The sequence below is a fragment of the Microchirus variegatus genome, assembly GCF_963457635.1.
Source record: "Microchirus variegatus genome assembly, chromosome: 4".
Taxonomy (NCBI): Eukaryota; Metazoa; Chordata; class Actinopteri; order Pleuronectiformes; family Soleidae; genus Microchirus; species Microchirus variegatus.
Window position 1 is genome coordinate 27372393 of NC_139805.1, and position 16394 is coordinate 27388786.

At 39.3% G+C, this 16394-nt stretch overlaps 1 protein-coding gene across 1 annotated transcript in view; it reads right to left on the reverse strand.

Moving 5' to 3' along the window:
• Positions 1–16394, reverse strand: part of LOC310926171 (regulator of G-protein signaling 21-like) — a gene marked incomplete at both ends in the record, with an annotated part of 161261 nt that continues 144867 nt past the window's right edge. The window contains 3 exons of the mRNA XM_083888272.1: positions 1–189; positions 361–527; positions 3247–3308. Of these exons, the coding sequence (XP_083744398.1) occupies positions 1–189; positions 361–527; positions 3247–3308 (418 nt within the window). The remainder of the gene's footprint in view (positions 190–360; positions 528–3246; positions 3309–16394) is intronic.

The following is a 16394-nucleotide window of genomic DNA, read 5'->3' on the forward strand; positions in this document are numbered from 1 at the left end:
TCAAGTTGCTTTCATTGCCCGCTCCGCCTGTTCCAGGAGAGCTTGGTAGATTTGGGATTTCAGAAATCGTGGATAACAGTCATTTTCCATCAGGCCGTATATCAGTCTCTGCGCGCTGTCAAAGCAATCCGGGCCCGGCCGGGAGAGATTCCGGCTGATTTCTTCTCTTGTCGCACAGTCAATATTTATCTGGGTTCAGAAAACAGAAATTTTTTATTATTTCACCCATGACTCGTTTTCATTTTGGCAGATACTATAAACATTAGGAGCGAGAAGTGTAATATAAGAAAAAAACTGTGTTTGGCTTTTTGAAGTGACAGGGACAAGAAGACCAGCAGTTTGTGTCGTTTCACGTCGTACCTGTTTCAGAGCATCTACGCCGACGAACTCTGCGTAGATCCCGTTGGCGGCGTCCGTCATTTCTGCCTCGCTGGTGATTTTCTTGTAGTTCTGGCAGGTCAGCCAAAAGGAAAGGTTCTCCTCACTGTATTCTGTCTTCAGGAAGTTCTCAAACACCAGCTGGCCTGCTGCACACAGAGAAGAGCGAAGAGTTTCCTCGTAAAATGTTCTGCAGAAGGTGAATCACAGTGAGGTGAAGGGAGGGGAATAATGAAATGAGGAAAGAGGAGAGCGAAATATTCTTTCTCGTCTTACTGCATATTTCACTTATATGGTTGTGATTTTCCCGAGAAAAAAACGAGAATTATTTTCCAGTGAAAATATACAGATTAATGCAACTATTGTTTAAGGACTTATTTAAAGCTGCAGTGCGTAAGTTTTGGTGATTATTGGACGAGTTAATTTAGCTAATGATGCATAATACTGGATCGTTTCTCTTCACAAAGACCAAACACTGAGCAGTCTGGACAGCTACAAAACACATGAGATCTGATTCGAAACACATAAGGAGGCGGTTTCCAAATGTGATTCTGATCAGATTTTTTAAATCAGAATCAGAAAAAGAATCCGTATTTATTGCCGGTTACATTTAAGGAATTTGACTGTGTGTTTAAATTGAATGAAATTCTATTTCTACACAACATTATGTGCATACAGGTCCATTTCAATCTGAACATTTTATTGGCTCTGATTGGTTTTCCAAGGGTCTTTCCCTGGGATTCACGGATGAGGCAACGCAAACGCTTCAATACAGCAGGATTTTATCGCAAGCGGAACAGGAAGTCAAACACACGGATACAACATTAAACGTTGCTTCTTTTTTTCCAGAATAAAAGCCCCCAGTGCTGACACCATATGGTATTTATGGTATAAATTTGAAGTAGAGGGGGTTCTGCCTCCCTCACAGCGTGTCTCAAACTTCCACAACAACACATTTGCGTACACTACCGTTCAAAAGTTTGGGGTCACTTAGAAATGTCCTTATTTTTTGAAGGAAAAGCACTTTTTTGTCAATGAATATAACATTAAATTAATCAGAAATACTCTATACATTGTTAATGAGGTAAACGACTATTCTAGCTGCAAACGTCTGGTTTTTACTGGAATATGTACATAGGTGTATAGAGGCCCATTTCCAGTGTTCTAATGGTACATTGTTTGCTAATCGCGTTAGAAGACTATTGATGATTAGAAAAGCCTTGAAAACCCTCGTGCAATGATGTCAGCACAGCTGAAAACTGTTTTGCTGGTTCTATTTCTAACCTTGTCAATGTCTTGACTATATTTTCTATTCATTTTGCAACTCTTTTGATGAATAAATGTGTGACTTTTAATGGAGAACACAACAAAAATTGTATAGGTGAGCCCAAACCTTTGAACGGTAGTGTAGATCCATTAATTGGAGGTACCTTTAACGAAGAGGCTCAGCGTTACCATTTGAGGCAAAGATTTCTGTTGTCAATTTTGTTTATTCTGTTTAGACCACTTGTTTTTCTGTGGCGTGACGATAGAAATCCACTTGGAAGACGAGACTAGACGACGTCAATATGGACACACAGACGCAGACCACTTGCCATACATAATGTGCACGGTTGCTCAGGAAGATGGAGATTCTGATGCTGATGCTGTGCCTAATCTGATCCGTGCTGCAGTCTAAACGCCAAATGTTGATGCATTTCACTAATCTTTCTCTCACATCCCTCACTTTTGTTTGTTGCATCATCTTTGTTTACAGACTTCTTTTAGCAAACTGCCAGGTTTGTACGTGTGGTTGTCTAGAGGGGCCATTTTCACTTCAAAACCTCCATCGACAAAACCCTGCATCCCGATGTGCACTCTCACAGTATCACACAATTACACACACACACACACACACACACACACACACACACACACACACCTACTGTATGTTTCTTATCTTCCCCTCACACACCTCCCTTCCTTACCTTTTGTTACAGGCTCATTCAGAGAACGTGTGACTCTCACCCAGGTGTAAAATACTTAGCACGTCTTCAAAGAGCGCAATCGGAAAACAGGCAAACTGCGAGCGCCGGCGTTATTCACACAAATCGCTTTTACATAAATCCCCAGGTGGCGCTCTGACAGTAATTGACAGGAAACAAAATACGTCCAGAGGTTCTGCGACAAATCACTTTGGCTCCACATCTGAGCCCTTAATCACAACACAGTCGACTCTTTAGAAAAAATAAAATAAAAAAAATCACACGGGACGCACTGTACAGTAAACGCCGTCAGATTGCATCTGCCACGCGCCACAACAATTTATTTTTGCCCCCCCCCCCGCCCCTCCTCAACTGTTTACCTATTTGTCATGCGTGACACAGCATTTCTAACAAAAGGGAAATGGAACAACTGCCACGCAGGGGCGAAATTTATCTTCCCGCAGGACAGTTAATCTTGACGCCGGAGACAACGGGGTGAAATATTACAGATCAGCAGAATTCATTTGAGTAAAGTAATGGCAGAAATAGAGAGGGAGGGAGGGAGGGAGGGGGTCATTCTCAAACAGAAGGAGAAAGAGAGAATGTGGTCAGGTGGAAGTGAGCACCACCTTTTATAAATGAAAATGATCTACATTGGCAGCACACGCAAGCCCCCCCAACCCCCCCCCTATCTGTGTGAGTGTCATCCGCCTTTAAATACATCTCCAAATGGATTTGATGAACTCGCAGGAAGAAAACATCCTTCACCCTCCTCCTCGAGAAGCCTGAGAACCATTTGAAATGAGGTGCAGGAGCTGGAGCAGCACAGAATAGCAAAAGGGGACAGAGAATTGAGGCAGCTTTGACAAGAGAGTGAGGGAAGTAAATCCATAAGCTGACTCACTTTTACACTCCAGCAGCTGGTCGAGTGACTCTCCCCAGGCCATGACACCATTTACAGCAGCCCTGTAGAGCAAAGAAACACAACAAAAACATGATACATCTTCTGAAAACAGGTCAGATAATTAAAGGCACCGTATGTAAGAATGTGGCCAAAAAACGGTCACTACACTCAAATTCAAAATACCAAGCTCATTTAGGTTTCGTTTTTCTCCGCCACTGTAGCTCAGACGTAACACCAAGCGCATCGCAGACGACGCATCAGCATTACCATAATTACGCAACGGTTTGCAAAATAAACGGTTTCTAAAAGCTGATAAGATGCACGTCAAAGCCGATGTGTGGTTATTACGGTAATTTCAACCGCGCTGTTGCAGGAAGGTGGCGAATGAGCGTCTTTGTCACCAGAGAGGAAAGAGTTGGGAAACAAACGCTTGTACATAGTTTGCATTTTTTAGACATTCATTGATACAAAAAGTCAAACAAATGTTATTTTAAATGTGTTTTATGCTGTTCAAATGTCAAATTTAGTGTTTTTCTTCATTTTAAAGTTGTTAATACACTATTTTAAAGTGCAGTAACTTGTAAATAGCTGCAAGATATTGAATGTTATTCTGGAAAAATGTACTTCCAGGATAATTTCTGTCCCTTTTATACAGAAGCGCATTGCATTCACTTGGAAAAAAAAATAGTAGTAACAGAAAGAGTAGTTATTTCTGTTATTCTGATAATTTTTTTTTTAACGATTTATTCCGGAAAACAGAAAATAATTACTCAGAACAACAGGAAAAAACTAAATTGTCAGAAAAACAGAAAAAAAATAGTATTTTTAAAAAACAACCAAAAAATTAATTACTTACTTAAAAAAATTTGTTGTTTTTTGTTTTTTTCCCCAAATGAATGCAATGCACTTCCGTAGCTGTATGGTTAAAATGAGCAACAACAAACAAAAGTCCAGACGGACATTTTGAGGCTTAGATATTAAAAGGTTTAAATTCCTCTTGACGACACTTACATTAAAAATGTCAGTTATTTTACTCATAATGACGTTATAATGTATATGAACAAGGACTATAGAGAGATGAATAATGTAACTCAGCTCTATTTACAGAATACCAACAGTGAGTCATCTTTTCTGTGTGGACTGTAAAAGTTGTCAATAGTCGAGACAAAGCTCAGAGAGAACTTTGCTGTTGTTTTCGCCTCTGAGAAGAAGAAGAAGAAGAAGAAGAAGAAGAAGAAGCAGCAGCCTTCGCCGCGTCTTTTTCTCTCTTTATTGTTTTCTTTTCCAAAGCAGAACTTTGCTTCTTAGCTTCAGGCTCAACGCTTTCATTTCCAACAGCAGCAGCAGCAGCAGAAGGAAACTGTCAGCTCTCAAACCCAAAGTTAGAAAGCTGATGAACTTAGGGCTGCTTTTTGTTGTGAATGTGTAATATGAGTATAATTGTCAATACTGTCTGCAACACCAAAAAAACATTTAAAAAAAAGTCTATTTGAAGTTGGAAAGACAACGACAGACGCTTCTTTTTATCCTGTTGAATTATCCCTAGTGCAATATTTGTATTATATATTATAAAGTACTGTATATATATAAAGAGATTGTCAGTACTGACACAACATTTAATATTGAGGTAACACTGCACACTTTTTAAAACACTTCATTATTACCAAAGACGCTCATTTACTTTCCAGTGTTGTCGTAAATTATTTTGCTTGTACTCATTATATTAGGCCCCCATAGTGGATTTTACATGATTTAGAGCTGAAACTAAATTAATCATCAACTATTTTGAGAATCAAGTAATCGGTTTGAAGCTTTTTTTTCATGATTAAAACAAGATTTGTGATTGTTTTAGCTTCTTAAATGTGAATATTTTCTTTGTTCCGTTGCTCCACATAAAGAAATCATTTAAACTGATTCATTTTGCTTTGTGGACATTGTTTGCTGTCATTTCCAGGTTTTCCAGTTTTGTTTTGTTTTTTGACATTTTCTGACATTTTATGGACTAAACGATTCATGAAGAAATTAATACACAGATTAAATCCATGGCGAAAATAATCTTAAATTGCTGCTCTAACATGATTTAATATTCTGCGGTCCTTGGTTTCTTATTTTTCCCTGTGAATCTAATTGTAACTGTGTCTACAAACCGTTCGATTTATGTGAGCACGTCACCTTACTTGCCGTTACTCCACTTCTTTTTGGAGCAAAACAACTAAATTAGATTGGATTTTAACGATCAGCGGCGGTAGCTGAATGTGGCACGGGGATTTACAGCAGGTGAATATGTTGAAAAGAGCCGCGGGGAGTAAATAGAGAAGGGAGCGCCCGCGCTGACAGACTCTCAGGCTCAAATGTGTAAGAGATGCTGTCCATATTCTCTGAGGCGTATATATATAAATATGCATTATAAGCTGGCAGGTGCTGCCCCGCCTCAGTATTTATGGAGACGTGTGTAAATCTTTTTTTTAAGTTGTGATTAATTGCCAGAAATCTCTTGAAACACACATATTGTATTCCACGGTGATTTCAAGCTGTAAGACATGTAAATAATGTTGTTATTGGCTTTACGCGCAAGCAACAAAACAAACTAAATCAGCCTGCTGTCAGCGTGGACAGCTCTTTTGACTTGACAGCCAAGGCCAAAGCCGGCAGCGAGCGGCCAAGCGGGGGATACTGTTGACGGCTCGTACTCGTAACATGTAATTTAAGCCTCTGTTTATCATCGGGGGCCAACAATCTGTCAGTTGTAATTACGTGGAAAATCAAGGGTGGTTGACTTCTAACGACTACATGCACAGTAGTACTATACGGATTATTAATCGATATCTTTATGAAAATCCTGCTTCCTCCCACAGTCCAAGAATCGGTCACTGTAGATTGACCGTAGGTGTGAGAGAGCGGATGGTTGTTTGTGTCTATATGTGTCCCCATGCGATGGACGAGCAAACTCACCCCGCTGAGATTGGCCGTGACCCTCATGTGGAGGATAAAGTGGTAGAAAAATGGTTGGAAAATCAAACCAGGAAATAGAGTAAACACTGTATGTGTGCATCATTAACCCTGAAAGACCCAAATTAAGAAAAACCTAAAAAAAAAATTATTTGACCATTCAGATGTTGTTGTAGGAGGCCTTTGATGTAGAAATCAAAGAGTTTTTGGAAAAAAAATGTTTATGGAAGTTTTTAGAGAAACGTTGTAATTTTACAACATTGGGCTTTGGTGGTAGCAGAATTTCTGTGTTTTTACTCACTTTGTCTGAACAACAATTCACAACAACTAAGGGTTTATTTGCAAGTTTGATTGCTTACTTAGCTCCATAAATGTATATAACATTTAAAAATAATCACACATTAGTCATATTTTTATGAAATCATTTATTAAAAATAAATACATAAATAAATAAACTTTAAGCTTTTTCTAGCAACTTCTTCAATCCTTTTTTCATTTCATGACAAACTTTCATTGTTAGTGAAAGTCCTAAAAACAGTTCTTGTCCTCTGAAAAGCAAAGGTGAACATTACACTTGCTGCATTGTGTGTTGGTGAATCCTTTATTGCAGCATCCTCTCCCTGTCTTCATGTCCTTGTGTTCATCCAATAACAGGTGTGCACATCTCTTGGATGGTCTCTTCTGAGCATTCAGAGGCTTCATGATGTCACTGTCTGTGTTGCTGGACTCTCTTTGCCTGAAGATGAAATCCAGACAAGAAAAATCAGTGTTGGGACTGATGAAATATTTCTTCGGCCAGCGACACCTGTCACGGTGCATGATGTGTTTGTGTGTTTTTGGCTCGATGTCCACGTAATTATCAGCTGGACAGTCCATGGTGGTTGGTTTACTTTGTCCACTTGTTGACAGACATCTTCATCTGAGTCTTCATCACCTCATCAGTGTCATTGAGTTCCATCTCAACTTCACTCTCTCCAGTTTGGATGATATCAATCACATCCTGCACACTGTATCACGGCTCTTGCTGGGGGCATTCTGGAAAAAAAGCAATGAATTAACATGTATAAATATGCTTTTTATATAGTAGTACATAATCTGAAGGAATATATAGGATGGTGAACCAAGTCCTCTGGGTAGAAATGCTTTCAAGGCAGACAATACTGTCTGCTGATTGTAAGTCACTTTGGACTAAAGTATCTGCTAAATGCCCTAAATGTAAATGTAATTGTCTGAGTCTATGGTCTCTACTTATCATACTAAAATAAAAACATGCAAACCCCCACTTACATCCAAACCCCACATTCAGGAACATTTACACCTTTCCCAGAACTGAATTGTCTGTTGATATCCTCTTTGTGGACAAAGACATGGGATTTTAGCTCAGTCTGATCAAATTAACTATGTATTTTTTTAGACATAAAACTTTAAAAACAGTCAAATTTGACCAGAACACAACACAAGGGTATAATGTATGTAATGTATACTGTTCATGTATAAAGAAAAACCTCTGTTTCAGGCAGTGATGTAGTGGAGTGAATATCACCTGTTTGTGTCCATTGAAACAAGCCTGATATTTTTGCTACCACCAAGACCCAGTGTTGTAAAATTACAACAAATATGTAACAAGCTCTAAATGAAATTTGATGCATCTATTCCACAATAACTAAATATGTACATGCTCTACACATTATAATAACATCCAAAAAAAATAAAAGACATTTTACTTACTTTAATTTGATGAATCCAGTCCAATGAAACAAAGAGATTTTGTTCGGAGGAAATCTTGAAAAGTTGTGTGCGTTCATGGCCATAAAATGGAACTTATAAACAAATGTAACATCAACTAACATTGTTAGACTGAACACTAAGACCCAATGACTATGTACATGTGGTAAAAAAACAGATAAAATATAACAGATTGTTTTTTGGGATGGCTAAAGTTAACGTTGTAAATTTACAACCGTGGGTCTTACAGGGTTAACCCTGAGAACACAGAGCATTTGTTGCTGCTTTTTTCTCATTACTGTTAAAACATACAGTACAGTATGTACAGATGTTATAAGAATGTGCAACATAGAGTTTCTTTTATCCTTTTTTTCAGCACAACCTTACAGAGACCCCAAAGTGACATGAGAAAAAAAAACAATTTGAAATCTCGAGTTTAAAAAAAAAACAAAATATGAAGAAAAATTTAAAAAAATTTAAAAAAAAAAGTTTTTTTCAAAGTTTTTGGGAAACTCGAGATCTCGACTTTGAAACACAAATATAATTTTTTTTTCTTGTCATTTTTTTTTCATGTCATTTCGGGGGCTCCGTACAACCTAGACAATCTGATGAAAAAAAAAAATCACCGACTATATAAACTACTATACTAATACTAAATTTGTGAAATTTGTGAAATACGTCACAGTTCAAAGTTCGCTTGGCTCGTTTTTACGAACAAAAGCACACTTTTGTGACTTCTGCACAGTTATTGCTACTTTATCACGACGCATAATGTGATATCAAATGAACCATAGCTTTGACACAACATTGCATTATTTAAAGCCTGAATATGTGACCTATAAACACACATCCCCAGGATGTCCATGTAAGGAGTTCTGTATTATTCCCTCGTCAATTCACCATGGGTTCATGAGCACTAAGTGTTAAAATAACAGACTTATTTGGGGGGTAATGTGTGTGACTTCGATCTTGCATTAAATAGTTAATTAAAAAAGGTCTAAATAAAACACCAATTTTATTCAAGACATGCTTGACCATAACATACGCACGTCGTAAAGCTTTAACTACTGTATATAAGACTGACTTTCTCCGTTCAAAATGCCAAATATCACTGAATTTCCCAAGCACACAGCACTGCACATACATTGTGATATTATAACACTGAGCCAGGAGCACTGAACTCACCTCCACCTCCACCAGTCATCAGCACCTGACTGCCACAGGCAGCACAGTCCACCAAACCCACTCTACCAACTGAGTGTCAAACTCATTTCTTTTCTGCTGTGACAGCTGTCCGACTGACTGAGGACAACGGAGAGAGGCTAGTGTGTGTGTGTGTGTGTGTGTGTGTTCGTGGCTGCACAAACCTTTCAAGGGTAAGGACTCAACTGACTCAACAACAGACATAGAATTCCTTTTAAATTCCAGATAACAGAGTGAATAAATATGTTTGCACTATTATAAAAGGGATCACGTGATGCTGCGATTGTAGAAAAGCCTATTAGGGCTGCAACTAACGAGTTGCGAGATTAATCTGTCAATCATGTTTACGATTAATCAAGTAATCGCTTCGTCCATAAAATATCAGAAAACGTTAAAAAATGTGTTTGTGCTTTTGTGTTTGCAATTGTAGTAGCTGTGTTTTTCCACTTTATCACTGTTATTTACATTTTCCAGATCATATACGTGGAATTTTGAAAATGTAAGTACTAGTGTATGTTCTCCAGAGGCCATTAGAATGTGCAATATAAAGGTGTAGTATATCTTTTTTTTAGCACAACCTTGACAATCTGATAAACTATATATATATATTTTTTTTAACCAAATATAAAAACACATCTGAGCGAAAAGTACTCAAAATCTTTAAAATCTGATTGAATTTGTGCACAATTATTGCTACTTTATATCCCTACTACAAATGTGATATACAATGAATCATAACTGACTCAACAACACATAAGAAGACAGAACAATTGCATACTGTAAAGCCTGAATATGTGACCTATAAACACATACACCCCCAGGATGTCCATATAAGGAGTTGTGTATTATTCCCATGGCAATTGAGCACTAAGGGTTAACTGAACTTGAGCCTTAAAACAGTTTGATGTCAGCACTGATGTCAAAATCCAATCGGCTCAATAGTAGTTCATGAAAACTCCTTGAAGAAAAAGTTTTGACAGCTGCGATAGTGGAACTTTTTAAAACCATGCATTATCCAAAAGTCCGTCAGAAGTAAAGGGACAAGGCATCAGAAGGAGCGTATCATAATGCAGCCACTCATTTCTCCGATTGCATCACAGAGAGCGCAGAAGACATTGCACACAGCTCAAAGAATTCTGGCTCCTCTTTGGACCTCTTTTTTTCTTCATGTTTTCTTAGGGATGGGAGAGAAAAAAGCGTGCTGGAGGCAAAACGAGCAGCACAGAAGAAACACAGCACAGAGACGCTGCACAGATCACAGGAGTCCCATCAGAAACACTCGCTGCTCACAGACAACCGGCTGCAAAACATATGCCAGTTGTATTTTAGTAACACGCTTTGTGTCTGGGGCGAGATCAATAAAAAAAAGAGTCAGTCATTAACTGAGGAGCACGGCAAACCCGAGGGGAGGCAAAACATTCATGATCAACAATATGAAAATGCTCACTGCCAGAAACTGCAAAGAAAATCTTAGCGTGTAAAAGCCAATTTGGAGCACATACTTACAACATGTGTGTCCTGTTGCCAAAACAGACTGAAGTATGTTCCGTAACGGCAGAGGACGTCCTCAACGACACACACTCTTGAACTTCCCTGAACGTGCCGTACCTCCCTCCCTACCTTTACAGGTACAAGCCCATACATGCTAAGTTGTAATACAGGTAGGCTGAAGGTCTGCTAAAACCTCATCTTTCGTTCTTTACTTTTTATATTATTCATTGTTTTGTGTTTTTTTTGGCTGAAAATCCCTGATTTGTTGCTTCTTGTAATGTATTTTCTGAAGCGAGCAACAACAAAACACTCTTGAGACTTAAAAAAAAACAACCCTCTTATGCTTTGAGCCATGATTTAAGCAAATCATTAGTTTACAAAGCAAAGCAGATGGAGACAGAGAAGCACAGCTGTGACTAACGTGGGCCAGATATTACTGCTGTAGGACTGAGCATTGGTTTGGCTCCAGTTTGGATTTTGAGCACTTTCTTTAGTCAGTGACAATGACTGAAGCCTTGGTTTAACTTAATTAGTGATATTTACACGAGGAGAAGAAACAAAATGAATTGTTTCTTGTTTTTTTTTTCATTCACTTTGTGTACTTCCAGGTGAATGTGGTGCCAGAAACCAGAAACTATGACATGTTTAAACCTGTGTAATGCACAATTATGATTCAATGTTGGATCGCTGACTTGGAACCTTTTTAGTCTTGGCCTCTCGTCTTGTTCATTATCGTCACTGATATTAACAAATATGGACAAATTTGGACTCAGAAGTTTGACTTAAACCAGACATAACTTCAGTCATCTTGATACATTTACCCAATTGACTTGACAACAGAACAATTGTTCAAAACCAGATTAAAAAAAAAACAATTTAAATCTCGAGTTTCAAAGTCAAGATGTCGAGTTTCCAAAAAAAAAAAAAAAAAATTACATTGTTTTTTTTTGGTACCGATACCAAAAGGTTAACTGAGGTGCAGACGTTGTCATGTTTCCTGTTGTATTGTGAACCTTACCTTTCACTTCCTGTCCCTGTGTGTTTTCCCTCCAGTCTTGATGTTCTGCCCCGCCCCTCATTAGATTCACCTATGTCTTGTGTATATATATCACTGTGTTCCCTTTCCCCATCTGTGCCAGTTGGTCTTTGTACCTCCGCGTCAAACGTCCCAGCTTTCTTGCACTTCACCGTGATCTGTTTTCCTGTTTTTTTTTTTAGACTTCCGCCTTTGCCTTGCCCTTTTTGGATTTGTTTGTCTGAACTGATTGATCCTCGTGGACCGAATCAGCCTTTTGAGATAATTCAAGTGATTTTGCTTGGAGATCTGAAACCTTTTTTCGGAGTCGTGATTTTGTGGAGTACCAGTTTGGAGAGTTTTCAGAGAGAGCTGGGTGTATGTAAAAAAAAAATGACGTCAACCAAGCCCACATAGAGGAGGTACTACAGAATAATGGAAAACGACGTGCCTGATACCCCAACCGAGTAGAGTCGAGTGGTGCTAGAGCTGTATAATTGTAAAGAGCCATTACCGTTGCTGGTTTCTGTTCGGCCTTGGACAGAACATTCTTGAGGCGTGTGTCAGTTTGAGGCATAAAAATGCGTCTCTTACATGCACTCAGATCAAGGTTGCACTGTTTACCTCCGGTTATGTTTTAGTATTTCCTCAACATGTTTACGGTGACCGTATATGATTAGCATGAACCCAGACTTCTGAAACGAGGAGCTATTGAGCTGTTTGACCCAGTTCTCGCCGAACCCTGGCAAGCAGCAGAACTCCCCCAGGGAGACGGCTAGCGTGTCAGAAGAAAGCAGATGCTTGAGTGTCGAGCAGTCGCAGGGCTGCTCTTTCATCGAGAGGGAGAGACAGCGAGAAGGGATGGGGCCATGAAAATGACTGATGGAAGCACAAATGGCAGAGCAGTGATGGGGAGGAAAAAGTAGGTGTGGGGGGGGGTGTTAATGGATACAAGGGACAATGCTGACAGCTGAGCGGGGGCCTACCTGTCCGCCCACCTCTCGTTTTCCCGTCTTGATTTGCAAGTCCTCAATGGGACACTTGAAAAAAACAAGAACAGGTGTCATAAAACGCATCTGCGACTGGGATTTGCATCTCTAATGACCCCAGTGGAGATGTTGAGAGGATGACGCTCGCTCGCCACAAAACCTGTCAGACGCACACTTTCTCCGAGTGGAATCCATCACCGTGGCTGCAGCTGCAAACAGATCTGCCGTAGCTATCGCTTAACAATGCGGCCGTTTCTCAGCTGTCGCGACTCAATAACATGTTGTTTGTCAAGGGACTGTTGACATTGTCCGGCTGCGCGCGTGTTTATCCGCCGCTCGCGCACTCGTCCGTGTTTAATGACTACTGCACGCAGTTTATATAACGTGGCTGGTTAATATATTGGACAGACAGAGGTAGAGGATATTTTCACAGGTGTGAGGGGATTACAAATTCCATTACTCCCCAGATTGATCGACTCAAACATCTGAGCTGATGCTCTGATACCATCAAACGTATTTTATGCTTACAACCACAGGGCACTGAGCGGGTCAACCGGTTTCAGACTTGACTGATGTCACTGTGCCGATTTAAAAAAAAAAAAAAAAAAAGATCTAATCTCCATTTTGCACGAGCATTCCTGCAGTAATGTGTTTGACACTCTCTCTTATGTTGTACTGTAACAGCATATTAGGGTTTATATTAAATAAATTGGTGGGAATAATACACAACTCCTTATATGGACATCCTGGGGGGGGGGGGTGTTTATAGGTCACATATTCAGGCTTTTATAGCACATATTTTTAGTTGTGATATAAAGTAGTAATAATTCTGCAGAAGTCACAAAATAGACTTTTTATTATGGTTCATGAAAACGAGCCAAGCGAACTTTGTATGTTGACGTATTTCCAAATTTCCCAAATTCAATCCGATTTTAAACATTTTGAGTAGTTTTTGCTCAAGTGTGTTTATATAGTTTTTCATCAGATTGCCTATAGTTTGTGCTGGAAAAAAAGGATATAAAAAACTATATTGCACATGTTTAAACATAGTAATGGCAAAAAGAAGCGTTCTAAGGGATAAAGTGCAATTCACATTGCAACTGGATAATGTCCAAAGGCAATATTTGTTCCAATGAATATTGATTATTTTCTGTATGCATTGCTCATAGTAGTTGGTGTACTATTAATTAATTTCTTTATATGGCCACGAAAGAGCCTCGATCACGTGATGGGGGTCCAGTAAAATCAAATAACAGGGTACATTAAACAGAGTTGCAAGTCAGCACTTGCCCGCTGAACAAATCATTGCCTTAAATGGACAACAAAAAAGGGGAAAAAAAGATTATAATTTGAAACTAATGGCCTTGGCCGAGGTCCAAAAAAGCACTTTTCTCTCTCCTAATATAAAAATATATATATTTTTTTTTCAAATGATCAAGCTTAGTGAAACACAATATCAAAATCCAGGTCAGTGCAGCCATGCCAAGCAGCCACAGTTCACGATGCAGATAGCGATAGTTTATTTGCTCATTTGCAGCAGCCAGGAGTTCACGGAGTCTGAATATTGGTTTCTACATTCACCACATTATTATTATTTTTTTTTTTTTAGCAGCAATACTCCAAAAGAATACTAATGTTATAGCCTTTGTCTGCTCAAGTGTTTAAATATGCAGCAAATTGCAAACATGCTCATCATTATACAGCGATAATGAGCCGATGCTATATTTATAGCTTTGTCTTGATGTGAATAATTAATGGAGGCAGGTGCTCGTCATTGTATGCACACTGCACATCGTGACAAAGTGAAAAGTGGAGTTAGTTGTATTCTAAACTCAAATCAGTGTTCAAATACCTGAAGTTAGAGAGAGGGTGACCTTGGGGGAAACAACTTAGTCTTCTGAACCACAATTGTGTTGTTTACATGTCGTGCATTTCCACGTTAGTGTTCCGATCCCTTGTGGACGCTCTGACGGAACAATATCCTGGTTTTTGTAAAGGCTAAGGTTTAGTGATTTATTTATTTTTTGTTGTAGGCTCAGGAAGCACCTGGTTAGGGCTTAAAAAAAAACAGATTATTTTTTTTTCTTCCCCTCAGCATTTATGTGCATGAAGTGATAAGAAATGTATTCATAACCATTACAGCTTTATTAACCTTTCTCCATTGTTCCTTGACCGATCCCGGGTATTTCTGTCCTCGCAGTCCAATGCGAGAGCAGTATTTTTTAAACCGCTCTTGTGTACGAACGCAAAACAAACACAAGTCACCGCTACATTTTCTTTATACTTAAAGCATGAGCCAATTTAGTGTATATTATCCGACATGTTTGTCTGTACTGCACATGGATCTGACGTCAACGCGTACACGCCAGCGTGAGCAGCTCAGAGCACACTTTTGCGTTTTCAACCCTTTAGACAGGAACGCGACGGCGGAGCGTTTTTAAGATTTCCACTCTGAAGGGTAACCCAAACGCAAAGAAATGAACCCAATTTCTTTGCGTTTTTAAGCCCCAAAAAACGCCGTCGCCGTCTAAACGAAAGGCACATCTGATAAAATAGTTTGTCGGTTTCACCAGGGAGCGTTGTCGTGTAAAGCCAGCCTCAGAAGCGTGGAACACGTGGAACTGTGGTGATTACACCGAGAACAGAGAGAGACCACATTGTGTTCGGAGTATAATTAGGACAAGGGGGAGACAAAAAAAAAGGCTTTACATATGGGAGTTGTAAGATATGATAGATTTTTACATCTACAGGGTAGACTGAACATAATGCAGTCTTACCCATTAATTTCCTATGGGGGTCATTTTTTTTGGACTGGGAACACCAGCGATGTAACTAAGCTCAGTAAAGCACTCGAAAATCAATGAAAGTGGCGATCTGCAATTTTATTTGTTCAGATGCTCAGCGTGGAGGATATCACGAGGTCCTGAGGCAGTGGGATGGAAAGTTGTAAAGGTGAAAAAGTAGTAAGATTATTTTACATTTCGCACTTTTTTCAGAGGAGTAATTTGGAAGCCTTCCATTTACCCCAGAGCATTCAGATTTGAATCTTTTTTTAATCTGTGTACAAGTTGCTGAAGGACATTTTTTTCCCCCCCTCTCTGTCTGCATGTGTGTGTGTGTGTGTGTGAGACAGACTGTGCAATGTGAATGTCACACAACAGTCGTGGATGGTGGGGAGGACAGCATCTGTTCAGAAAGTAACGTCTGCCTCAAACAACTCACCTTTACTTATGAGACCTTCATAATTAAAACTGCAAATACAAACGCTCATTTACATAAACCATGAATATTAGATGCGGGTGAAGGCCATTGGAGGGAGATACACAGCATAGTGATTAAACTTCCCTGTAAAAAGCAGTCGCACCTTGTTATTTACATTGTAAATGCAGCCTTGATTTCTCATATGTGTGTGTTCATTCATTCATTCGTCTAACACTTTATCTTCCACATGAGGGCCAATCCCAGCTGACGATGGGCGAAAGGCGGCCCCCCTGTCCACCACGGGGCCACCATATGGAGTGGAACAACCATTCACTCACACAAGGTCAATTTAGAGCGTCCAATTAACCTCAGCGTGTTTTTTGGAGTGTGTTAGGAGAAACCATTGAACACAGAGAATGGAATGGGTCGCACATTTGGGGTCTTTTTCAAGGTTTCTTTATTGGTACCCAAGGGTAAAATTATTTTGCAGACAGTAAATACAGCAATTCACAAATACACTAATGGGGAGCAAATGTTAGCCTATGCCTATTTCATTCAGTAATGAAATAGCAGCA